This window comes from Cebidichthys violaceus, unplaced genomic scaffold (assembly GCF_023349555.1).
Source record: "Cebidichthys violaceus isolate CVI_PGR_0920_01 unplaced genomic scaffold, fCebVio1.0.p SCAF_46, whole genome shotgun sequence".
In the NCBI taxonomy this organism is placed as follows: Eukaryota; Metazoa; Chordata; class Actinopteri; order Perciformes; family Stichaeidae; genus Cebidichthys; species Cebidichthys violaceus.
The window spans coordinates 1,098,382-1,124,186 of NW_027176661.1; the positions used below are offsets into that span (position 1 = coordinate 1,098,382).

At 40.6% G+C, this 25,805-nt stretch overlaps 1 protein-coding gene across 4 annotated transcripts in view; it reads right to left on the minus strand.

Moving 5' to 3' along the window:
* LOC137886824 (seizure protein 6 homolog) overlaps positions 1 to 25,805 on the minus strand; it is a 101,206-nt gene that overhangs the window by 10,253 nt on the left and 65,148 nt on the right. For all 4 annotated transcript variants that reach the window (XM_068729472.1, XM_068729471.1, XM_068729470.1 and 1 more), the window contains exons 4-10: positions 19,551 to 19,743; positions 11,319 to 11,504; positions 10,345 to 10,513; positions 9,504 to 9,670; positions 9,217 to 9,411; positions 8,124 to 8,262; positions 130 to 326 (exon numbers count right to left, since the gene is read on the minus strand). In XM_068729472.1, coding sequence (XP_068585573.1) covers positions 130 to 326; positions 8,124 to 8,262; positions 9,217 to 9,411; positions 9,504 to 9,670; positions 10,345 to 10,513; positions 11,319 to 11,504; positions 19,551 to 19,743 — 1,246 coding nt within the window. The remainder of the gene's footprint in view (positions 1 to 129; positions 327 to 8,123; positions 8,263 to 9,216; positions 9,412 to 9,503; positions 9,671 to 10,344; positions 10,514 to 11,318; positions 11,505 to 19,550; positions 19,744 to 25,805) is intronic.

Genomic DNA, 25,805 nt, shown 5'->3' on the forward strand with positions numbered 1-25,805 from the left:
TATTGCCAATTTTACACAAAAAGTGTATCATACGTTTAATTCCAACAGAAAGCTATGTACTGCAGGTAACCAGAGGACAAAACAATGTTAGGTAAAATCCTAGCTGACCAAATAAATAAACAGTCTTACCAAAGAAGTGGACCACAAAGCCGTTGTTGTATCCATAGATGTTGGTGGCAGGATCGGACTGAAATTGAATAGTGACATCAGCCATGGAGGTGTAGAGCTTAAAGTGTGGCCGTGTGCCACTGTATTGGCCCAGGATGTTAGCGGTCAGGTCATCACCATCATAGAAGGTCAGCAGATCATTCTTACCAACGTGGAGACTAGAAGAGACATAACAAAGTGGTTACATTTCTTCCTAATTATATAAATGAAGGTTTTCATACACAACACACCATGTCTGTGGTTGTGTGGCATGTTTGCTGTGCATTTCGCACAAAGCATTAAACAGTTAACTGACTGCTATCTTCTTCAGCTGATGAAAGCATTGCTGATGGCATAAGGCGACTGCGTCAGCAGTACTTGGGAAATATTAATTCTGTTTATATTGGATGGATCTGATGTGAAGTAAACACTAAATTATTCATGCTGTATGTCTCTTCGTCCCCCACATCGGTCTCATGAATATGTACTAAAGTGCATATCTGCAAATATATGAGCATAATACAATATTATCCTTTTGCTTACAAAATAAAAGCTGCAATGCATGACAACCAGGATTATAGAAACATAATGAGGCCTTGGATAAGTAAATAATAATCCACAAAACAATCTCAACATCTAAATGTTAGCTATAATTCATATATAAAATTTAATGAGGCAGCTGAGCCACAGTTGGACAGAATTTCTGCTGTCATTAACTTAAGAATGCATTAACCTTTTCCCTTTGGAGATTCGGATGTCCTTGCCCCTTTTATGGAACATCAGCAAAGCCTGACATTTATTCACACACACAGGGGATGGAGAATGTGTAGTTCCCTGCTGATATAATAAGCAGGGGGAACTAGTTGCTCTTTATGTGTCTTAAGGCGGGAGTTAAACCAGCAGTGCAGATCAGCTGTATGGTTGTTTTGTGTTACATTCCCAAGCTGTGTTGAACAGAACTTAACAGTATTAATGGCACAGTGCCATTCTTCATGCACGTCATAGGTAGAAGCCATGCTTTTGTAGCCATGAATCACCCGCCCACTGCATGAGCTCTCCAGCAAGCAATCAAACAGTTTTCAGGAAAGCGGTGTGTAACTGATAACAATCCCCACAGCTTTTCTCAATTCCTTCGCACAATTTTGCATCAATGCAAATTGCAAGTTGCAATGCCTGAAAATCATATTTCCAGCTCCACTGTGATCCCACCTTGTTCTCAAATCATGTGTCATTGTCTCTTACCCTGTCTTTATCTCTCTTTATTGTTGATTTACTTTAACTCAAAAAATATGAGCTGGAAGTTTATGTACTTTAGGTCAAATTTAAGTGCTACATAAATAAATGTGATTAAGAAACTTTTCTATTCTCAGATTGCAGAACTGCATGGAAATGCACCTCTAGCAAGGTTGTAGGTGAAAAGCATAGGTTCCCTTGTTAAATTCCCTTGAAGTAAAAAAATAATACTAATCACAAAGCACCTGAGAGAGATAGAGAGGCATACAGGTGACTCAAATCAGTGAGATCACAGGGCAATCAACAGGAACATAGAAATAGAGCCCACAGAAAGGCCAAAGAAAAGCCTTCAAATATCCTCATCTTAGGAACGAGCACAACTCAAAATAGAAAAACATGTAGCGTAAAGATCAATAAAAAGTAGACAGCTATTTTAAAAAACATGCATGCAATGCATACATTTCAATTTAAGCAATAAGTCAGCAGGAGAACACAAAAATACATCCCAGTAACACATCCATTGCAGTATTTAAGTTTAAATGAAGAAAGGATGTTCTAAGTAACCTTTAAATCAATGTGGAAATATAAATGTACAATTCACAGCAAAAAAATATTGCCGCCAGACATATTTCTCAGGAAACATTTTGGGGACATGTTTAAGCTTAAGTAAAATATCCAGCAAGTTTGGTGATGTTTGGACAAACTCTCACTGATTTATGGCCAAATTTGCACCAGGCCTATGCACATATTTGGATGGTTGCGCACCCTATTGAATGATTACAAAATAGTTTTATACCCATGGTTAAACATAAGTATAAAGCATATCCTCAACGTTTTGTAATGATTGAACAAACAATTTCTGATTTATTGTCTTATTTGTGTTATGCCACGCCCATTTTTTGTATTTGTTGCGCACACTAGTACTCAATTTGAATAAAACTTTCAGGGTACATTTCAGGTACTTCTGTGGACATATCGTGCAAGTTTAGTGAAGATTGGCACGATGGTTGTTTTTGTTGTTGTGGTTTGTTCTATTTATGTGCTTAGCCTCGCCCTTTTGAAGTTCATTGGTCAATAGATTCAAAACTAACTAAGATATCCAAGAGTTTTTGATAGATTTTGCTAAGCTTGGTCCAATAAAGATCCACAGAAAAGTTGGTAGCAATTGGACCAAAGATTTAGGAAGAGAAGTCAAGATTGTGTTTTTGTGTGGGCTTTCTTACCCAATGAATGACTTCTCTAAGAACTCTGTTTCCATGTTCAGGGTGATTGCCCTGTGAGCTCACTGATTTGAATCACCTGTCGGACACACTATATATGTCATTCATTTAGCTGGTTTGGGTTTCTTCTCTTTTACTTATGCTGACTCATTGTTGCAGAGACTTATAATGAAAAGCGTGAGTTGAGATTGAGGCTCTTTTTGAGCATTAGAACCCATGGGACTAAAGCAATGAACATGAGATTTAATATGCACAGCACAGATTAACTTAACTTCTCTTGCTTTGTTGGAACAAATGTAATATTAGGAGCTTTTGACAGGGCTGCTTCGTCTGTGATTGACACAGTTTTATGATAGAATTAAACAAATGACCCGAGTCTGTTTACCTCACCTCAATCGCTGCTTCACAACCTCCCCCACAGACTTTCTACATTACTGATGAGTAGAAACAAGCATGCGAACAAAATACACCCACTTCAGATTCATCCACCCAAACTACGAACAAATCCTACATATTAATGTTGACTATTTGTGTTAATCAACAATTCATAAAATTACACCCACAAAGTGAATATTCATCGTCCTCTAATTGAGGATTGCAAGACCCTGGAGGCGAATATGACTCAAAAACATAACCAGAATGATTGGATTCCACTCTGTGCTTGTGCATTGTGCTGGTGCTGAAATGAAAAAGTCAAAGCCAAAACTGGATTTCAGCTTCTCCTGACAGACACACATAATAGATGCCAGCTGCATGAATGGCAGTGAAATGAGGTGCTGAGTGACAAGGTACTCCCCCTGGTTAGTTGGACAGCTATGGGGACAATTTATACCTCCATGTTCTCCAACAATCAGCGGCTGTGGTGAAAGTGACAGGAATGACAATGCCAGTGTCCATTTCCAAACCGCCATCAGCACAATTTTTGTATTTGGAAATATGCATTTAAAAATGACATACGTGTGCAAAAAATGCTGTTTTCACACTCCTACATTCTTTGTTATATATTTGTAGCATCTTTTTTGAGGCATACTCTATGGATGAGGTGCAGCCTGCATACACTTAATGACTGCATGGAATTATCAGGAGTAATGGTGCCACGATAAAAAAAAAATCTTGGGTGTAGTCCACAGAGCAACACCACCGCCAAATTGTTTGCATCTTTTTCGATCTCCACATCTCACAATTCTCTTCTATTCATGCTCTATCGTCCACCTGCTGCTCATATCAGCAAGGCTCTCCACCTTATCATTACACTGTATTTCACCGTATCTCCCAAAGGTGTCCCTGCATTTACACTACCCTAGAAGGAGGGATGTGGAACTGTCAGTTGGCAATCTCAAACCGTGCGATTACATCCAGTCTCTGGTCTGCATTTCATCCAACTCAACACACAATTACAGCCCCTGCTGCTCCATTTTGCAATAAATACTGTACATGTTTAGTCATTTACAGAGAGTTTTCACATAGATCTATTTTTACTCTAATGCACTCTTTCCCTAACAAAAGGTGTATATTATCAACGCCACAACCCGTATTCTGTAGCTAGTTTCTGTAATCTGGTATGGTGATAGAACGCAATAGCATTGATGCTAATATTCCTCCTTTGCTTACAGCTGTGTAACCACAAACATGTTTTTGGATTTGATGAAATCTGATTACAAGACAGATCTCCTTTGGCAAACATACATCTGCAGTAGTTATTTCAACATACAAAACCCAGTCGCTCTGTATGCTGATGTCAACCTTGGTTTAGAATTTTTCCACTGTCTGCTTGAGTTGCTTTCGAAATCCTGGCGACAACACAATAGAGTGCCGAAGTGCCTTCAGTCCAGACTTAAACAGCACTCTGTGGTGAGTCACAACAAGCCCTTTCAGCTGCCTTCTCTGTAGCAACCTGGCAATCACTCTACCCAAATGTCATCCCACCTGGCTCCTCTAAAGGTTTTCCCTAGGAAAGTAGTCACACCCTGTGATGTGTTGCAAACTGATAACTAATCTTCAAAAGAAATAGTTTTCTCCTTCTCCTATATTTTCCTTAGTTCATATTTGCCTTCCATTTTAAAGTAACTGCAATTTTTGCTGCATTACTTTTTTGTATGCTTTATTGTTTTTAGTCTTGAAGACAAAGACATTGAAGTTCAGTTTTAACAGTCACTTTACTGCTGTATGTTGCATAAATAAGAGGCAACCAGTCAGGCGAGTACAATACATAAGGGCACAACTCTTTAATAAACTTTAATTTTTAAAAAATCACTCGCCTAACTACCTGAGTGTTGTCCTAGTCTGTGATTAGACAGATCCTGAATGACAAATGCTAATGTAATCCTGGAACTACTATTAGTCAAAATGATGTGTGAGAGTGTAAGACTGGCTTTTAACATGGCCAGTGCTCACAGGAAAGTATACACAAAGCATCCTTTCCTGTGAGCACATTTCAAACCAATGTAATGGCAATACTTTAGAGTTGTCCTAACCGATTTAAATGTCTCCTTCATCGACGTGACTTGGGTGTTTACAAAGTTCCAATAGTCTGTTTTGAAAAATTCACTTTTTCTTTAGAGAATTTCTGAAAACTCGTCTGCATGCCAATGACTCCAGCTCAATTCTGCAGATGAGGGGATGACAGCTGTGTTTTGTACAAGCCTCCAGGCATTCTGTCACCTTCACTGACCTGTCGAGTCTGAAGAACCCGACAAATATCCAGTAAATCTCACAGAATGGAAATTGCTTTCTACTTCTATTCCTACACGTATTTGACATTTGATTTGTTCTGCTCAGCAAAAAAAAGGTTATGGTTTAAAATAAAAATGACCATTAACATCCCGGGCACCTACCCTGACACTTATACTTGCAATTGGCATGTAATGCTTAGAATCTCCACAAGAGGACTCTATAAACCCAGTATGTCCAATTTAAAATGTCTCTGATCCTGCTCAGTAAACTGACAAAAACATTACCGCTGTAAAACAGACTTTACTCACTGTGTTGAAACACAGTTCTAGAAACAATGTCCTCTGAATTCTAAAATCCACATGTGAATCATTTTTACCTTGTTGTGTTCCACAGGTGGGGATATCAGCTGTAACCTCTTGTCTCCGGCTCTTGCTCGAGCCATGCTCCATGGTAATTAGCAAAGAGCCAGCCCTCCTGTTTGGCCTAAATTAATTAATCAGTCCTCATTATGCACACTGCTCCGCTGTAATTGCCAGCACAGGCACAGCGATGAATGATAATACAGAAAACATTCTCATTAATGTGGAAAAGTGTGTGCCCACCCTTATAATGAGACAGCTCTAATCCACAAGAGCCTTTTGTCACACACACACACACACACACACACACACACACACACACACACACACACACACACACACACACACACACACACACACACACACACACACACACACACACACACACACACAGCGCATGGACAAAAACGCACATAGTTGACCTAGCCTTTAAGAATGCAATTCTCAAGATGAGCGGACCAGACATGAGGGTAATGGGAGGGTCTGCAAGGATCAGACAGCTGTGGGTTCCTAGTGCCATGAAGGCCACGCATGACCAGCCTTGAGATAAACTAAAGCTGGCCACAGCACCATTAATTTCCAGCGAGCGGCCTCATGTGGCTCGGGTTAAAACAAATATTGGGCTGGTGCAATTTAAAAAAGTTTACCTCAAATCAAACTGGTTTACTTCTGCGTGCGTACGGGGGGGGGGGGGGAATCCCCTCTGATCTTTTTTTTTTTTTTTTTAACCCTAAGTGCACTTGTTGACTTTCAGACATTGATCATGAGTGTTAATCTCCAACTAAAGAACAGGGAGGCAAGCAGGGTCACATAAACTTCCTGTGTGGTATGTCGACGTTGTGTATTATTGGTATCCTCTAATGCTATTATTCCCTTTTGATCCTTGGATCATATTTGATTTATATCTCTGTTCCTGAAAGCTGAGAGATAATGTTTGGGGCATTATGTGGATTGTAGCCATGCAGCAGCATACCACCTGAGCCTTTACAAAAACCATCCACACTTCCTCTGCTGACGCTGACTGAATATTGGCGTGCAAAACTATGATCTGTTGTCAATATGATGCATTTGTTATCCCAATGTCTATTTGTTGAAATGATCAGATCAGCATGATTCCTAATGTTTTCAGTGAAAGACATTTTACCCTATGTAAAGCGTCTTTGGGTACTTAGAAAAGCGCTATATAAAATTAAAGTATTATTATTACCATTGGTACATCCAGGCTGATACTTGCATGAGTCAAGAAAGCAACATTCAAGTACAATGGTGCCCCCAAAAAACATTGTTTCTCCACCACACAGTGTCTGCAATGATTGCACGTGACTTTTTCATATATGCCCATTACCTTATTTTTATGTATTATTAATCTTTTTTAAAAATTGAAAAAACCCACATTGCTCTTGTCCACAAACATATGTGTATTAATCATTTTTATTTTCATTATTCAATTTTTTTCTTCTAGGTGGTCTACCACTGTGGTGGATTGCTTGCACAGCATACATACCCCATATCTGGATTAATTAATTAATTAATTATTAATTAAACCTTGCAATTTCATCAGCTGTTCAAAAAATACTAACAATGAATGGTTAGTATGGAAAGCCAAACATAAAAATTGAAGGCTGCAAATGCTTGCATACAACAATGACCAAAAACTTCCAAGTTTTTTTTTCAGATCTCAGGCAGTATTCCCACTGGTTTCATTTGAACCTCTCTGCGCCGTATAGTCTGCAAGTGCTTCAGGAAAAACGCACATTGCTCTTGTGTTGTATAGTTCTTGTGCTTCCTACAGGATGCATGTTCGTGGAAATATTGTTGGGATCACAAGGAAGGCAAACGGATGAATGCATATTAGATAAGACAAAGACAAAGATGCAGATTCTCATGCTCACACTTGGATAGTTTCTGTTTTTTAAAGAAACATTTGGTATAAGATAAAAAAAGAAAGGAATGTGATCATTTTACACTTCATTTAACAGCAATAACTTGTATTAGGTGTGTTTGGACGGGGCACGCATGTCCACTCAGAGTGATGGGAGGAGCAGAAATGAGTGTGCCTGTGTCTATTTTAACGCATGTGTGCATGCGTTGAATTGCAGTTGGGAAGGCTGTACTGTATAAGTGGCTCAGAGTAGTTCACTGCCAGAGCATATTCATTTCAAAGCCAACTCTGAGACACACACCAGGGAAGTGGGAGCAGGGAGGCTTACTGGCTAATCTGGTCAGAGAGCGAGCTGGAAGCAACACAGAATTCTTAATGTAGCGGATGAAAAAAAGAAAAATCTAATTAGTGACTGCAACCACAGAAACACTTTCCCCATGTGCGTGTCGTAGTGTGTCTGTGTGAGTGAGAGAATAGATGAGAAAGAAGCTTTGAGTGCGTGCGTTTATGTCCCTGAGATGGAGTGTTTGACATCTCGAGCGCAATCTGACCTCCTCCTCTGACCTCCCTGTGTGATTTCTAGTCTTACACCTGAGTGAAGTCTCTTACACTTGTATGTCAAGCATGATCCTCTTGTCCTCTTCCACATGGATACCCCAGATGCAGTCCTGCCCCTTGTCGTAGGCCTCAGGCCAATTAGGAGACAGCACCACACCGGCAGAGTCTGTGATCTCCCCGCTGCACACAGCTGCAACGCACAAACACCTCAGGTTGACACTGAGAAACAAATGTCTGCATTGTAACATATTTCTAGACACAGAAAATGTTGATTGCAATCAAATTAACAATAAGAAACTAAATATCAAATCACGCAATTTGTTGTGTGCAAGTAATACGGTGACGAAAAACTACAAGTTGATACATGAACTGCTGTGTGACTTCAAAGAATAGAAACATGGTCTTAATACTGAATAAAGTGCATCTGAAATGGAGTGTACAGCCTCCTTGACGTGAACCTTGTGAAACAGCATACTACCACTAAAGTGCTTGATGACCATGACCCACAGGAGCAGAAATTAAATTTCCTCATATCTAGCTTTACAGGAGAGCTTTTTCAATTTCCCTGTGTGGCAGAAGGACCATGCAGGCAACAAAGAGCGAGAGTAAGGTCTGTGTGTGTGTGTGTGTGTGTGTGTGTGTGTGTGTGTGTGTGTGTGTGTGTGTGTGTGTGTGTGTGTGTGTGTGTGTGTGTGTGTGTGTGTGTGTGTGTGTGTGTGTGTGTGTGTGTGTGTGAGAGTGAGTGTGTGAGAGAGAGAGAGAGAGAGGGCTCAGGGGTAGCTATTATGGTGCAGTGTGGTAGTGTTCATCTTAGGCCAACTATTGTATGCCTTTTTAATCTTAAGCACAAAGTCTGCCCTGCAAGCACACATATCAAAGTAAATCAATGTTATAATTTTAAGAGGAAATGTATCATGGATCAGAGGAAAGCAGCTTAGGAAGACACGGTTAACTGCCAGGGGTCTTTTAATATTTGGATAAAAAGACTTCACTAACTCCTGCAATGATCAAGCAGACAAGGAAAGCCTTGGGTCCTCAGGTCAGTCACATCTGCCTCTTAAATTCTGCTGCAGTGGAAGCACATTCTTTTTGAATAGATTTCAGATCGCGCAATTACTCCAGCGGATGAGGTCTGTTGACTCACCCCTGCAAGCCGGCTCGGTCTCATTCCACTGTGGGTTTTGTGCATCCACACACTCGATCACTACGGAGCCTTGCTCCAGTGTGTAGCCAGGGTCACACGAGAACTCAACCACTGCACCCACGCTGTAGGTGGAGTCACCGCCGCTGAAGTTGCCGTACTTGACAAAGGGCTCATAACACATGCCTTTGGCAAATGCTGCGGACACAAAAAACACACGGCATTAGACGCAAGTGACGAGGTGCCGATTTTCTATTAGGAAGCTCTGCAAGCTGCATGATCAAACCTGCCTTCGTATCTGATTGCTGCACCGGTGGAGGTCATTGTCCCATCTGTGGTGAACTCTACAAACAGGTAACGTCCAGTACTGAGCACACCCTCATTGGGCAAATACTCGACCTCATAGGAGTCGTACACAGGGGGAGAGTCTATGTTGTTGCCATTCTTAATCAGCAGCCTACAAGAAAACACACACACACACACACACACACACACACACACACACACACACACACACACACACACACACACACACACGCGCACGTGCACGCACGCGTGCGCACGCACGCACACACACACGTGCACACACACGCATACACACGCACACACACACACACACACACAGGAGGAAGAGAGTTTAAAATAGACGTAAGTGAGCCTTGAAAGGTAAGAGAAGCATTAAAAAACGAAGTTCCAAGCTATCCGGGAGCTGCTCGCTGTTCCAGTTGTGGCCATAATAACTTTGTGATAACATTCTCCACCACTCGGTAATGAGGTGAATGGCCATGTGTGACGATAGCCATGTGGATCAGTAGTCGCTGGAGAAAAATGTAATGCAATTGCTGTTTCCTACCACTCACTACCCTCTGCAGTCCCTCCAATTCCTTTGCTTGATAGAACACTGTTAAAGGATTATAATGATAAAAGGTCCCTTCAAATTCATCTGTCGCTCCCTAAAGATTTTGGTTATTTATAGTCTCTATCCACAGGCATACTGTTATTCAGAAAATTAGTTTGAAGCTTGGTGCCATTACCTGAAGACATACACAACATTCACTTTGTACACAATCTCTCAAACGTGCAATTTATTATTATTTTTTATATTTATTTTTTGCAGTGTGCATACACCACCTGTCATCATCCTCTGCCAGAGCCACCTTCTCAAAGTGAATGTGGAGCCGGTGGCCTTCAGGGGCCTCCAGGACCCAGTGGCACGTCAAATTGTTGCTGTAGTTGCCAGGGAAACCAGGAGAGATGATGCGGCCATAGGTGGCATTTTTTATCATTCCCCCACAGGATGCTGCATGAGAAGACAGTGAGAAAAAAGAGGAAGGAGACAAAGAGTTGGAGGGTAGGACTATATGAGAAAGGTAATGACACCAACCATGGTAGGAGGGGGGGTTGCAGTGAAGTCCCTGTCTGAGCGTAGATTGTGTCAATATCCAGTGGATTGTGGCCAGACTACACTAGGGGGCTCACCTGGGTCTAAAAGTGTGTGTCTGTGTGTGATGGACGTATGGATGTAAAGAAAGGAGAGAAACCGCAGCAGTAACAGTATCGGTCCAGAGCAGCTGCAGGCAGGCGCAGAGAAAGGTTGGAACTGGCAGATGAGCCTCTACCAGCAGGAGAAGGATAGTCATGCAGCCCAGATCTAATTAAGGCAGCCGGGTCCAATGGCCTTGTTTTTGCCCCGTCTCCAAAGAATAGCTCCCCGCGCTGCTAATCACATGCAAACACACTCATTTGGTCTCGGAGTGTAACTAACCGACTCGATAGGAGACAACCTGGTGAAAGCTCCAGTTAATCAAAATCACATGAGAGGAAAGCTAAGAAGAGGAATGCTTACAATACCTCACATTTTTAAGTTCAATTGTATTTGCATATTTTAAATGTAGAAACTGCTTCTGTTGGATTCTGAAAAATATGGATTTCTCAAATCGTCATTGAACATTATCCCAATTAACCTGAAGGTATAAAGGACCTACAGTTCTTTTGTTGTTGTTGTTGTTTTGTTGCAGTTTAGTGAGGGGCTACCTCACTGCCCTGAACTGCTTCTAGTGTTAATGAGCTACTTCTTATCTAGTCAAAAACCCTGTTTCTCTTACCCACACATTGGGGCTCCTTTCCACTCCAGTAAGGCGTGGTTGCATTGCGACAGGTCAGCATTTTGGGGCCTTGCAGCTTGTAGCTAGTGAAACAGCAAAAGTTGGCTTCTCCGCCGGGGTGGAGGTGTGTCACGGAAACTTCTCCACCAGCAGGCTCTTTGGGGAATGCACAGCTCAGCACAAAGGCTGGAGAGGAAAGAAAGTCCGAAATGAAAAGAGTGCAAAGGACACAGTTTAATAATAAATTCAGTATGAGAAAAAACATTTTTCATGAGTTATTTTTGGCATCGCTGTGGCCTGTAATGGGCCTAAACATCCGCTAAACGGAAATGCATTATTTGATGAGCACTATTTGAATGAATATTCAGTGACTTACTACCAAGGAGGATAGATATGCTAATTTGGTTCTGCCAGTGTTGTGGTCTGTCCAATGTGTAACTTGTTATGCACAAGACCTCACAGAGAAGGGAGTCTAAAAACTAGTTTTTGTTAAAATGTCCAAGCTCTGGAAGTGGAAAGAACTTAATGTATGTTCTGATGATGAAACACTTCATCCAGAGACCTGCTTGGTCTGACTTTTCTCACAAATTTTAAATATCAGCGTCCCAGAGGCCTGAGGGAGTTTTTCAATGTAAAAATGACATTGTGTTTCATTCTGCACAAAACTCCAATTCTGGCCAAAACAAACGGCCAACAATGTTAACTGGCTCCACAACATAATCCTCTGTGTCCTGCATTGTGTACTGTACAACCCCTGCTGTTGTGTTGCATTGTTGACCACGTTGTCTTCCCTCCAAAACACCACTGAGCACCCATACACATTTAGATATAAATGGGGAAAAAGACAAATTGTTTTTCTATTCTAATATGCATTCCCGTGTCTCTCTCTCACTCTTTCACTCTTTCTCACACACACACACACACACACACACACACACACACACACACACACACACACACACACACACACACACACACACACACACACACACAGCAACCATCAACTTTGTTTATAAACACCCCCAGTTCTAAATTAATTGCAGTTTACCAGTTCATGCAGTATGCAAATGTACAGAGACATGTTTGCAGCACTACAGTAATTAACATCACTGTGTGGCGCGGTGTAGGGCCACTGCAAATACTTTGACAAATGGAAATGTTGCTGATCAGTTGAACATCATAGGGCCGTAATGTGATTGCTGGAAGAGGAATTGCCTCCGCAGTGGTTGTCAAAAAGTCGTGATTCCAGCGGAGTAAGATCAATGTTCCTGGTCTTGCTTTGCATTGTTGTCCTGTCCTTGTTTTTGAATAAATGGTGTAGGATGGGAAGGAGTTTGCATGGATAATAGAGTGAGCTAACCGAGTCTGTAATGGAAGCTATTAAACAGCCTTCTCTTCCTGTCTAACGGCCGCACTGTTCTACCTCATTAGTGTAGGTACTTTAATGACCAGACTAAAACTTTTAAACTTCTGGCGATGTGTGAATAACAAAACAAGCAAACTAATTGGACCCACTTTGGCTTGCGCTACAATCGCAGTGTGATTGTGCACTGGCAAAATTACAGAAAGATTTTAAAAGCCGCAACTTTACTCAAACTTTGCAAGATGCATGTCGTGTTGCAGCTTAATGGAGTGTATACAAAGCATTTAATAGGAGCTAATACTAGAAGGAGAAAACAATAAGCAAAAGGGCATTGCGAAAGACCTGTCTGCGCTGAAATTGTACTTGTAGTCTTAAAAGCAATTATGATAATAATTGGGCACGGGCTATGTAGTATAAACACCTTAATCTACTTATGTTAACATAATTAATGTTGTTTGTTGTTTACAGAATTAAGACATGGACTACAGCAATTTACAGCTTAATAGGGTTGTTTGGTGTAAGCCCATCTATAGGAATTTACTTACTTTAATTTACTTTAGGAGTTACCTGTTTCTGTTTACATCCAGCTGTTGTTTTACTTGATTGAACATCACAGAACTACAGTATATCACTGCAATAGGCAGTGGCATGAATCAAAGAGGTAGAAATAACAACATCCTATTAGTGTTATGTTTACTAAGGAAATCAAAAGTCAAAACATGGTTTGGCTGTTTGTGTTGGTGGTTTTAAAACATACCTGACCCAATCTAAACTGCCCTGTGAAACCAACACCAACTGTTAAATGAGTCAACAACATCATACATTTAGAGCTTGAGGGGCGGCCACATGGCAAAGGAGAAAGCTTACACTTGATAGAAGCACACATGAAGACTGTAATATATTTGAGGTCTTTGCATGCACATATGCAGAGCTGGTGGAGGTCAAACGGTTAGAACGAGAGATTAGAGCAGCGTGAATGTGAAGGGCTTTTCATTCATTGTCATTCATAGATGTCCAAAAAAATCCAACTCTTTATTGATGTTTCTAGCGTTACCTTGACGCTCCACTGGGTATTCAAACATGTTATTCTATCAATCTTTGAACTTAAACTCAAGGGAAAACAGCCCTAAATGCATAATGGCCATAAAGGCTTGCAAAGCTGGCCCCATCTACTGTGTTTTTAATCTACCGACTACCGGTTATTCTTTCACACGAGCCACTGGTTTCCACCATAATGAAACAGGCCTTTCTTTTGCACTGAATCAGTGAGCTACGGGGACGAGGTGCACTGCCCCCGGGTCATCCATTCAACTCATAGTTTATCACTAGCTCCAATGAACCTAGTTATTGCCATTATCATAGCAGCATTTACATCCCTATTGAGCATGCAGCGGGAGAGCCGGAGGCAAAAAATGGTGGAGCCAATTTCTGAAGTATTAAAATACGTGCGGCCCCCATTCCAGGAGATGTGGTGCTGGGCCATAAAGTCTGATTGTTTTGCCATTACAAATAATAGATCCACGGCACAGACAGCCAGGAAGATTAGCTGATGGTACTGTAGGGCCACGGGAAACGGATGCATCTTTAGTTATTGTTTCCTTGTCGAGGGGAGGAAATGGTCACAATGGTGATATGCAGGTAAACCTTTCAGTTTCACTGTGTGGACTAGAATTTCTGATCAAATTTCAGCTTTTGCAAAGAGAGTATGTTTTCTGAATCACGAGAGCTGTTTTAAAAACCAGTATTTGCGATTGTAAAATGATAACAAGGTGTCCTGGTGGAAAAACTTTGTTGTGGAAATGATCCATCACCCCACTGCGTTCCCATGTTTCTTTCAAAATTACACGGTTTTAGATGAAGGAAGGCATCACAGGTAAAAAATAAGGAGGCATTAATGATATTAACGCCGTCTCACAAACATCTTTTATAAGTGTATAAGTGATATGTGTTGGTACTTGCCACAACAGCAAAGCTGATATTGTTTTCACTGTGTGTGTGTGTGTGTGTGTGTGTGTGTGTGTGTGTGTGTGTGTGTGTGTGTGTGTGTGTGTGTGTGTGTGTGTGTGTGTGTGTGTGTGTGTGTGTGTTATCATGGTAAAAATGTGGTCCTGGAGACACCTACTGTAGCTTCACGGGTGTGTAGTTGAGATTAAAATGAAATGTCAAATTTGAAGATGGGTGTGGTCAGAGCAAGGGCGCCGGAAGTAGTGGGGAAGGGGCCATTGGCGACCTCACTTTACGCCCCCGGTCCGATTTGTTGTCAAAGCTGGTTTGATCCCATTGCTGGATGATCTCTACTTTAATATTGTTTTAAAATAGGTGTCCATGAAAGAACAAGAACGAGGAAAAAAATAGCTTAAAGCCTCTGGGATTTAAATGGCACAGTTAGAAAGTAGTTTTTTTATGTGTAGCTTGTCATAACCAATACATAATCATCAGGCATCTGAACATGAGCTAAATGTTTTTTGTGTTTTTTTTTTCCCTTTATTTTTTTGTCATTTCTCAGTACTTATTCACAAGAGTTCAAGAGGAACACATCCTGTCGTGCTTTCTTTCTTTCTCCCCCTCTTATCTGTGCATGAGCGATGGATTTGTCCTGGCTTCTTTGAATATAAAGTATTTCTGTTGAGATTGCTTCCTGCCCTTTCTCACCTTTGTGAAATTCAAGTATTTTTTTTGTCAACAAATATGGAACCCTGAATCTGTATTTAAGATTCAATAATTGGTTACGGTTTCTTCAGCCCTCAGTCGAAAGTTGCACAGGAAATCATTTAAAGGAAGTAAACACTTGGTGCGACTCCTGCATTCACTCACACACTCCTCCCATTAATGAGCCTTATTCTGCTGCATGAACAATTTTCATTTGCCAATCGGGAATGCTGCTCCTCAACCAATAACGGACAAATATGGTTAACTAGGGCACAATAGATGAGGTGAGGAAGCCAGTGAATCTAAGTTATCCACCGTATTTGGGCAAACAAATAAAATGCATTTCAATTTAGGCCTAATAATGTTGTATTTCACATGTCACCTGAATCCCCTCAGGTAGAGAGCTGGAATGACATAAAACTTGGCAAGGTGAGGACAGGAGATAATGAAACAGGGTGACAGAAAACCAAACACAAACAATGAATGCAGTGTCGATTGTTATATTTAATGACAGTGTATTTGGAGAATATTATCCACAATGTGTTACATCAACATTTCGAGAGTAAACTGTTTCCGAGGGGAGAAAATCCTGTGCTGATGAGTAGTCATCTCTAGTCAGTTGTTGTGGTTTTTATGTTGCAGTCCTGCAATTAGCAGGTGACTTGTGGGAGTGTGGGACTCACTGTATCTAAGCCTCATGTCCTGGCTGTGCCCCAAAGCATTACTTTTTACAGAAAGATCGATAGTGTTGTCTCTGGGAAAGTGATTCAGTTGTAGAAAGCCAGACCATAGTTCTGCCATGATATGGTCTATTGGTATTTATGTGGTTGGGTTAAAAACTCGATTTTAATGGTCATTTACTCAATAAAGGCTATTAAAGAGAAATAACTTTGGACCAGAGGCGTCTCATCAATGCTACTGAAAAGTTGTGGCAAATTGGTGGATCACTGCCAGTGATCCACCAATTTGCTAGATTTATTAGTATCCACAATGCTCATGCATAAAAACAAACCTTTTTTAAATAAATGACTGGATTACTTGACCCCTTTTGTGTCAAAAAGTCAGAATATTGCAATTACTGGTAGAATTCTTCTTTTTGCCAAAGAATACTTTTGCATGCCAGCACTGTAATTAACCCATCATCATGCTTTCAGAAGAATGGTAGTGATTATTTTCCATGTTTTGAATTTATTTAGTGTGCTTATTTGGGTGCTAACGCTTTAGGAAGAAGTATCCTCAACATGCTTGCATGTAAAATTGCAGTTAATTCTTACTACAAAGGTAGTAAGAACGTAATTTGTCTAATGCAGTGCATGAATATAGGAAGAGACATGTATATGCGTGTGTATTAAGGGAAAAGATAAGGATGAAGATGTTCTCCTCATGTCCCACACCCCTATGTCCCACTCTATACATCTAAATGGTAAAACACGCCTATAATCATGTTCCAAGTGTCAGGCTCACTGCTGATGTTATAGAGGCATCCATCAGTCTGTCATCGCAGGCAGAGCCAACGCTGTAGCAGATATTAATTACCCTGAGCCGAGATCCATCTCTCCACAGTTCTGTCTCCTTCTCCACGCTTGTCCAATCACATTTCTCACAGCCCATTATAAAGGACAAGGTGAAACTCTGCTAATCAAGGAGAGGAACACAAATTGAAATATCTTCTTCCCCTCCAATATGTCTCATCTTCTTCTAGAAATCGGATCACAGCATTTTTTCTCATCAGAGTAACTAAATTTGTCCCATCGAAATTCCAAAGCAAATAGGTTTATTGGTGGAAGACTACCGCCACACATCTGACTGCAGGGTTTTTATATGCCACTATTGCAATGCAGAAATATGTCTGTGAGAAAGTGTTTTATAAGGTTTTATAGGGTCATAAGAATTGATATCATTAAGTGCTGAGGAATACAATAGTGCAAGACACAACAGGATCTACCTGAAATTATTTAGAGGTGCTGTGTTAAGTTGACTTCATGCGTCCTTCCAGGGCTATTGAACCCCTTTCTATTAATTGATTAATTTACTTATTTATTTATTTTTCTCTCTCCTTCTCTTCCTGGACATACCTGCATAGTCTACACTTAAGATACTCCCACAAACAAAAACAACTATAAATCTGTACCATATTCTGTTTCACACATCTTATGTTATGGCTGTATATTTCGTGTTGCACTTTTGTCTAAATAATGTCACCTGTTTGTACTATGTCACCCTAACAAAATAAAAAAGTAAAAGGTTTATGTTAAGATGAAGCTCTCTTTGTATCAAAGTTAAGTTATTTTGAAAGAAAATATTGAGAAGAGTATTTTGGTGCGCTAAGCCAGACATCCCCTGAGAGAATTGATCCTTTCAAAGTCCAATAATTGCATGATACGCAAGCTTCATTTCTTGATATGGTCAATTGGTGTAGGTTTACATGCACACTATTGTCCATGTATGAGTCTTATCCTAGTTGAAAGGTGTTACCATTTTCTGGCTTTCACTTATGGATGTCCTGACTTTTTAATATCCAAGATTTATTTAAATTGCAAGAAAATAGATCAGCAAATTGCTTGCATGCAATACATTTAGTACTGCAATTTAGACATGTTTGACATGTTCATCTTCTAATTTGTTTTGTAACTCTGCATTTCACCTGCTGAGATCACTGTGTTTTTAATGGAGTGTGTTTTTTGGAGGGCTGGCATACCAGGGGCAAACATTTGAAATCATATCCAATACTTTGGCTATATTCATCATAAAAACAAAATAAATCTCCGCTCAGGTCGTCCTAAGTTTCACTTAAATGCAATCCAGGGTATAGATGATTACAGCTTTTATCATTATATATTTTATTTAACTGATTAACAAGCACGTGACTGTGTGGACGGCACACAATATCCTGGAAAATATTGCATACAATACTGTATAGGATTTATACTGAAATGCAAAGAGGGTAAGAGAAGTAGTACACCTATTGACGGTGCTTTTCAACTGTTTGTCACAATCTGTCCCCATCAATGCAGAACCCTGTATGATCTGCGCTGACCCCTCGCTGTCATCATTCAGCCTGACCACACACAACAATATTCCAACATCAAACAGCGATGGGCTGATTTATCTCACGACAGCGCCACCGTTTTGATGGGTGCTTTCATTTTCGAGCTGTTGAAAGTGCCACAGTAATGTGGTGAAATGAATGTTTTGTCCACCAGCTTCCACCATCAACTGAAATCGATGGGGCATGTAATTGCTGGCCACTTTGTGTGATTGCTAAGATAAACAGACATTGTTGCGGACATGGAAGATCAATGTCACGCACAAAATAAGCGAGAGAAAGGGAGGAATTTATGAGCCATCATATTCACCGACAGCATACAGTAACTATCTGACAGGTTTTGCGGCCGATGCAACCCTCTTATGTAGTTACTATTTGATCACATTTAATAATTCATTCTGCATAGAGACAGGGTGCAATTAAGTCCCGCCCACACCGAAGGACAACAATTCATCGCTCTCCATTGACTTTGTAATGCGTGAAACTGCTAGCAAACAGAAAAATGCTTTAAAGCTGCTCTGTGGTGGGAGACACTACCGACAGGGTAAAGAAACCCAAACTAAGTTTATAGAAGCTGCCGAACCAAAAAACTGAGGATACAGGCACTAAGACGTGAGGCATCAGCAGGAAGAATGGGGAAACTGAGGGGATCCACGTGTACAGCAAGCATTTTGTCCAAATGTCAGTTTTAGGCTAACTATATTTCTGCAAGTTGAGCTGAAACTATGTTGACAGTATGCATCATGTGGTATGATGTGGATACATCAGAAAGCTATGCAGTACGCAAGTGCCTTAGCTAACTACAGTAGCTTGCTGACCGCTAATCATAATCTTAATCATTATCATTTTAGGTATCAACTGCACCCCTGGTAAGGTGCTAAAATAATCCTTTTGCATGATGAAATCCAAACTTTTTGCTAGCTACAGGCAACGTTTCAGCCCTTGGTTGCAAATTGTGGCGCTGATTGTTTTTCCGTCCGGTGGGCGTGGTTTTCTTGTAAAGTGGTATGACCAAACGCAACAAGTGCTGTGAAATAATACTGACTGAGAGCTGTTTTCCCAATATGACACTAACATATTTAATGTGAATTCATTGTGAGCAGGGCTAAGCTGATCAGTATGTAGTTGGACACAGTTTGAATAAAGTGACAACGTAGCTATGGTACTGGCTCACCTTGGTAATGCAGCAGGAGAAATCCGGAGTTGTGCTGTTGGTCACTACGAAATCGGATGGAGATCTGATTGCTCCAGCTGCGCAGTACGAGGCCCCTCATTAAGACTGACTCATTGGCAAGGATGAAGGGTTCCTGGCCACCCGTGTCCTCCACTGTCACCTGCTCCCCCTCCAACGCACTCACATTTAGCACCTAAAAAAAGAGAGCATACCAAATGATTACACACTGGCCTTCATTGCTGCACCTGTGTGCAGCTCACACTTTGCAAAGGGTCTTTGTAGAGTAACACATGGCACAGTGGATTGTATTTGAAGCACATTTATTTCTATCCACTCTGAAAAAAACAATAAATTCATGGACTTCTAACTCCAACACAGAAAATCAAATTGCATGTTAAGTGTTGACTTATGAGGTCTCAGTTCACACCAGATGGGATCTTAATTCAGCATCCCCCGCTGTTGTGTTTTCATTTAAAGCCAAGTTTAGTCTAATGATGTTGCTCTGAAAAATGGGTCACCTGCTGTGTTACTTTGCTCAGTTGTCTACCAACACAGTTGCATGGGGGTCTGTTTGGTTTAGTCATTTCTTTGTTAACCTGCACCTGGATTGTAGACACCTTTTTCGAGTAATTGATGAATCTGTCTGGGTCATTCCACTCATGGTTTGTTGCATGATTGACTCATTCTCTTTCAGTGTTTGCCTTGTGCCTGCAAGCCATTCCGACAGCCGTGCTTTATGTCTTCAACAGGTTTGAACAGCATCTGCAGCTAAATCTGGTGAAGGAACCTCGGGAGGATTGCATGTAGTTAAACTGTCTGGATAATGAAGCACTGACACATTTTTGGAGCAACATCTTGATTCATTCCCCAGCAGAACTATAAAAGAGGCATGCTAACCCAACAGCAGGTCATGGTCATTATTCCGTAAAATAAAAACAAAACAAAAAAAACTTTCACTTGTGTTTGCAGAAGAGGGATTACTACCTTCATCTACTTCCAAGGTGCACGGAGAAGGCAAACAGTTTTCATTTCTGTTTGCATGTTTTTTGTTTTAACGGACTTATTAAAGCCAATTCAGGTTTTACTCAATTTAGTAAGTTCAAATCATTTGAAATTCTTTATTCAAGCTTATTCAATTCAGCTAAATGTTTTGTGCATTGGCCGGTACTAATGAAAAAGAGAAGATAAAAAATATCACTGCTCAGAGCCCAATTTTAATTTGTGTTGCAACAAGATCCAAAAAGGACAAGTCCACCATAAAAGCTAATTTAACCACATCTAGTTCAAGCTCTAAGTGAGAATCACAACATGTTTCGAAAGCTACAGCTGTCATGGGTAGTGGGCTCACGTATGCCATGAGGCAGAAAAAGGGTTGCTCTCCATAGGCCAATGTCCCTGAGGTAATATGTGTGCAGCAGTGTTAGTGCAACAGCCTGGAAAAGCTGAGACAGTGGGCAGGATGAGCACGTTGCACGACGGCGGCAGCGAAATGAATTTGGCCAGGATGACTAACTGTCACTCAGTCGAAGTAGAGCTGACAATGAGCGCAGAGAGGCTAATGGACACTCTGAGAGTGAGCGTAGAGGTGACTTCTTCCTGAATGATCCATGAGGTCAGCGACTTTGATTGATTTGATTTTTATCACAACCAGAATTAAACACTCTGGAGGTTTTCAGACCAACTGAAAACACAGAGCGCAAACACTAGATCAAAATAGCAGATATGTTTGTGTGTGTGTGTGTGTGTGTGTGTGTGTGTTACAGAATCACCTCTGTATGTTTTTAATATAAAAATCGTTGTTGCAGGAGCCTTAAACAATCGTGTCACAGTGAGTAATAAAGGAATACCACGTGATTTTAGAATCCCTGTTTCTCAAGGGCAACGGCAATGACAAAGCCTTTGGCTCAGTTCTTTTTTTCCTCACTTCTGCCTTTGTGTCTCTGAGTTAATGTGGAGAGCTTGGATGTTGTGAAAATCAGGTTACTTCAGCTTCTTGCTCATTTTATAATTTCATAGTTCACCCCACAGTACAGCACAGTAATTATCTTTCAATTTAACACATATACTCGTATATTCAAGGAATGAGATGATGGCGAAGATAATTTAGCTAACTACGCGTTGAACTTGATTGACAAATCTAGACAGCAATGGAGTCTCAACTAAAATGATATCCATAATTGTGATTGATTGTTTGCATTGCAGTCTTGTAGAATATAGCTAAAAGGAAAAGGTTGTACTTTATTATAACATGTTTAAGCACAGAGAAGCAAGGATGAATATATATATATATATATATATATATATATATATATATATATATATATATATATATATATATATATATATTTTTTTTTTTTTTTCTAGTCAAGTTGTATTTATTGGGGATTCAGAACGTTAAAAGATTAGAGCCTATTATTTCTTTAATCTCTGAAATTCATCCTCATATTTTCATTCCGTAATGTGTTTCTGTTGCCTCCGCCATTGTGTAAAGCTGGTGACACAATGAGAGATGGCTGATAGTCCACCATGGTTCATAAATATTTCAGTCAAGCATCTCTCAAAAAACGAAGAAAAAAAATCGGGCTGTAAATCAAATATCCCTCTTGTTATAGCCCTCTGTGAAAATGGTGGAAAACCTCTTATCCTTCCTCAATCCCCCCCAATACCCCCCCCCCCCCCCCCCGCCTGCTGGCGATCAAAGTCTAGTATCAATCTTGTTGCCTTCCTTAATGATATCAAAGGCTGGATATCCCAACATTTCACAAAATGTAATTGTTATAAAATGTAATGACAACAAGGCTAATTAGACAAGCAATATCTACCAGCCATACCAACTGCAAACTAGGCTGCCTGTCAAAACATATTAAGCAGATTGCTAAAAGCAGTGTTACTTTTGTCCAATCATGATTTTTTTTTTTAATGACTGTCAGTTGTAAATGTTTTTCTGCCTGAACTGCTGTCATGTACTTTATGTTGGTATCTGTCAGAGCTTCCTCCGCTGACTCATTGCTTACATTATAACTGGCACCAAAACATTTAACCATATCATTCCTCCAATAGCCAACTTATGTTTGCTCTCTGTTCTGCATTGATTGTCAATTGTACTGCTGAGTTTGAAGTATTACATTGATTTGCTCCACATACATACAGTCTGTGATTCGCTGACTCCTTGTATGCCTTTGGTGTGGCCTTCGATCAATGGATGGGATTCCTAGCATCAGCGAGTAATCAAGGATGAGGCCTTTGCAGATAATGTCCCCGGACATTGGAACACCCATTGAAATTAGACAGGATACAACTTAATTACAACTTACTCACTTTTTCCTATCATGACAAAGACTGAATATTTAATTTCATCTGATGGTGTCTGAGTCCCCTTAATCATTAATATTACAGTAGTTGGTATTAATTGTTTGTCTGTGCGTACTCTGATATTGCAACAACTTTAAAATCATATCCAGTGAGGTCAAACAGATTGTAGGTCTGTGACCTCATGGTTTACATATACCAGGGAGGCTCATGAAGGACAGGTGAGCAGATAGTGAACAGGGAGCAGTTGGACTGATAGCCCCAGAGGGCCATATCATCTGTCATCCACCCTGGGACCTGTCAGTGCAGCCAGCAACAGCTGTCCTGCCTCAATTATGAATCATTGGCCATGTCAGGAGACATCACACTACCTTATCTTCACCAGCGCTAGAGCCAAATGCCCGGGGGGACTTCTTTCTCAGTTTCTCACTTTTCGTGTGTGTGCGCGCCTACGTACACATGCATGCATGTTCCTCTGGACTGTAATGAGAGCAGGCTTATTGTAACTCCTAGTTGGAATCTCTGCCTCAGCAGACACATTTGTGGGACCGGGGATTTGGCTGACCAAGCACACTTCTGCACCAGCAACATTATCAGAGGATGCCATCTAAACATTATGCTGCTCCATTTTGAGGATTGTGTTGAGAGAACAGAGGATGTCTGTTTTATTTTTTTAATCCAGGTTATTAAAGGAAAGCTCTTAACAATGCATAGAATGTAAGCCTGTCCTCCAAGTGCTCTTTCAAACCTCAGTCGTTAACCCTCCAGCTTTTCTTTTCTCCCTCCAACTGTTCCAGTAAAATATTTCCTGAGTCAAATCAAAATGAGAGGACTAGAGGAGAGAGGGTCATCTCTCTCCTCTAACAGACCACCTTGCACGGCCACAACTGTAGGTTTCAAAGGATAACAATATTGCTCGAGTCAATACCTCGATCTCTGTGTTTTCACCATAATCTTTGTCGAACTTTGTCAGTGCTGCAGTGTTAAACTATGTGAGTGAGCAGAGGTGAAGATTCATCTTATCACATCCAAACAGAAAGAAGGCTGGCATAGCTTTTAATCTGTTATTATAGAGTCATTGCTGGTACCTAACCGTCCACAAAAGATATAAGATAAACTACTGGATAGAAGGCTGATAGCCTATATGGCTGGACTGTGTTTGTGCTAAATTGTGGCCAAATTGTTAAGGGGATAGTCTTTGGTGCTGTGTCTAAAATGTGAATTCATGGAAACTCGACATTCCTCTGCAGTTTTCTTTAGTGGTCCCAATAAAGTGGGCTGCCGTGTGAGCACAGTACAGAGCATCCAGACCTCATATCAAACTGTGTCAACACCCTTCAATTATTGGATTGCGCAGCAACAACAACCTTGTATGTATTGAGGAAGTGGATCAGACAACTGATCGTGTGCGAAAGTGCGTTCAGTGGAAACGCTGGCAATTGCTCTTAAGTAAATTTAGCGAAATAATGGGGAAACACCAACGCTGAAACAGCCAATGGTGTAACTTCATTACTCAGTAACTTCATCACTCACACAGGGACTCAGTGACAGACTTTAATGTTTATAGGGCTGGCCTTGCTTTGCTGCGGCCCAGCCAAAAAATCTGTATCACGCAATTAAGGAGTTACTGTCTAAAAGAAAAAAAGAAAATAAAGGGAAAGAAAAAATTCTCTTGGTGCTTTTGAAATAAACAATCTGTCAAACAAATTGGCCTTTTTACAGATGGCATGTAATCTTTATTCACTCTTTTATTAATTCATCCGTAAGCACACATATGAGTTAACTGTCCACAGAGGCAGGTTCTCACTGATAATTTAATGTTGAAAACATCTGGTGGTGCTCCGCAATGAACATTTATACTGACTCACAGGAGCCATTGCTGATGCAGAAATGAGCAGTATGTAATCAAAATGATCTCCCTACACATGGAAATTAAATGACCCTGCTGCTGGGGGCAATAAATCAACAGCCATTGGACTTACCAGCTGCAGTGTCATCATTACTATGGCTGATGCAGGGGAGCACACTGGTAGACTACCTACCTCATCGCCCCGTATCTGAGGCTCACATTTAAATAATCTTAGTCCACCACCAGTTGGTGTTTTTGTGTATCTCCTGATGAATTCATACAAAAAACAGAATTCCTCCAGTGTTCATTATATGGAAAACGTTATCTTAATTGAACATTCACCTCTATATAAACAACAGCCAAGGCCATTTCCTGTTTGCCCCGCTGTCTAAAACAATGGATCCTTACCAATCAGCGAAAGCTCAATGTTAATGAGAATGTGACAAAGCTGGTAGTTGAATACAATACTAGCTTGCTCATTGTCACTTATGACACATTTGGCAACCCAGTCGTCAGAAAAAAACTGACAAACCTGCAAACCACCGGTACAATGAACCTTGACATTTCTGAACCAAAAATATGTTTCAAATTAACATTTCTAGATTGTGTATATCAACATTATAGTGTTTTAACCACTCATGGCAGTTTGGGGATTTTGACACTGCAATCTCAATTAGGTTTAGGTTGAGGCAACAAAACTACTTGGTTATAGATTCAGTAAAAGATTATGATTTGGGTTAAAATAAGTACATCACTTTCAGTTTCACACAGGACAGGAACACAAGTCTCCGAGGTGAGAGTCCCATGTTTGACCCACCCAATCACCTCCCTGACTCGACCCATGATTATACTCACAATCGGAATCAAACACTGACAGCTGCTGACACTGTGATGTGTAGTTCTGTGTAGTAGTTCTGTTTATACTGTCGGCTGAGAGGATACGTTCCACACATGCGCAGCACATTACTGCTTGTAGCGTAGTGGCGGTCAAATCAAATTGGCGGTAGACAGACGGCTGCACCGAGCCTATGAATACACCCTCTGATGAAATGTACACAATGCTGACCCTGGTGGACATGGAAAGTATAACTTTCATT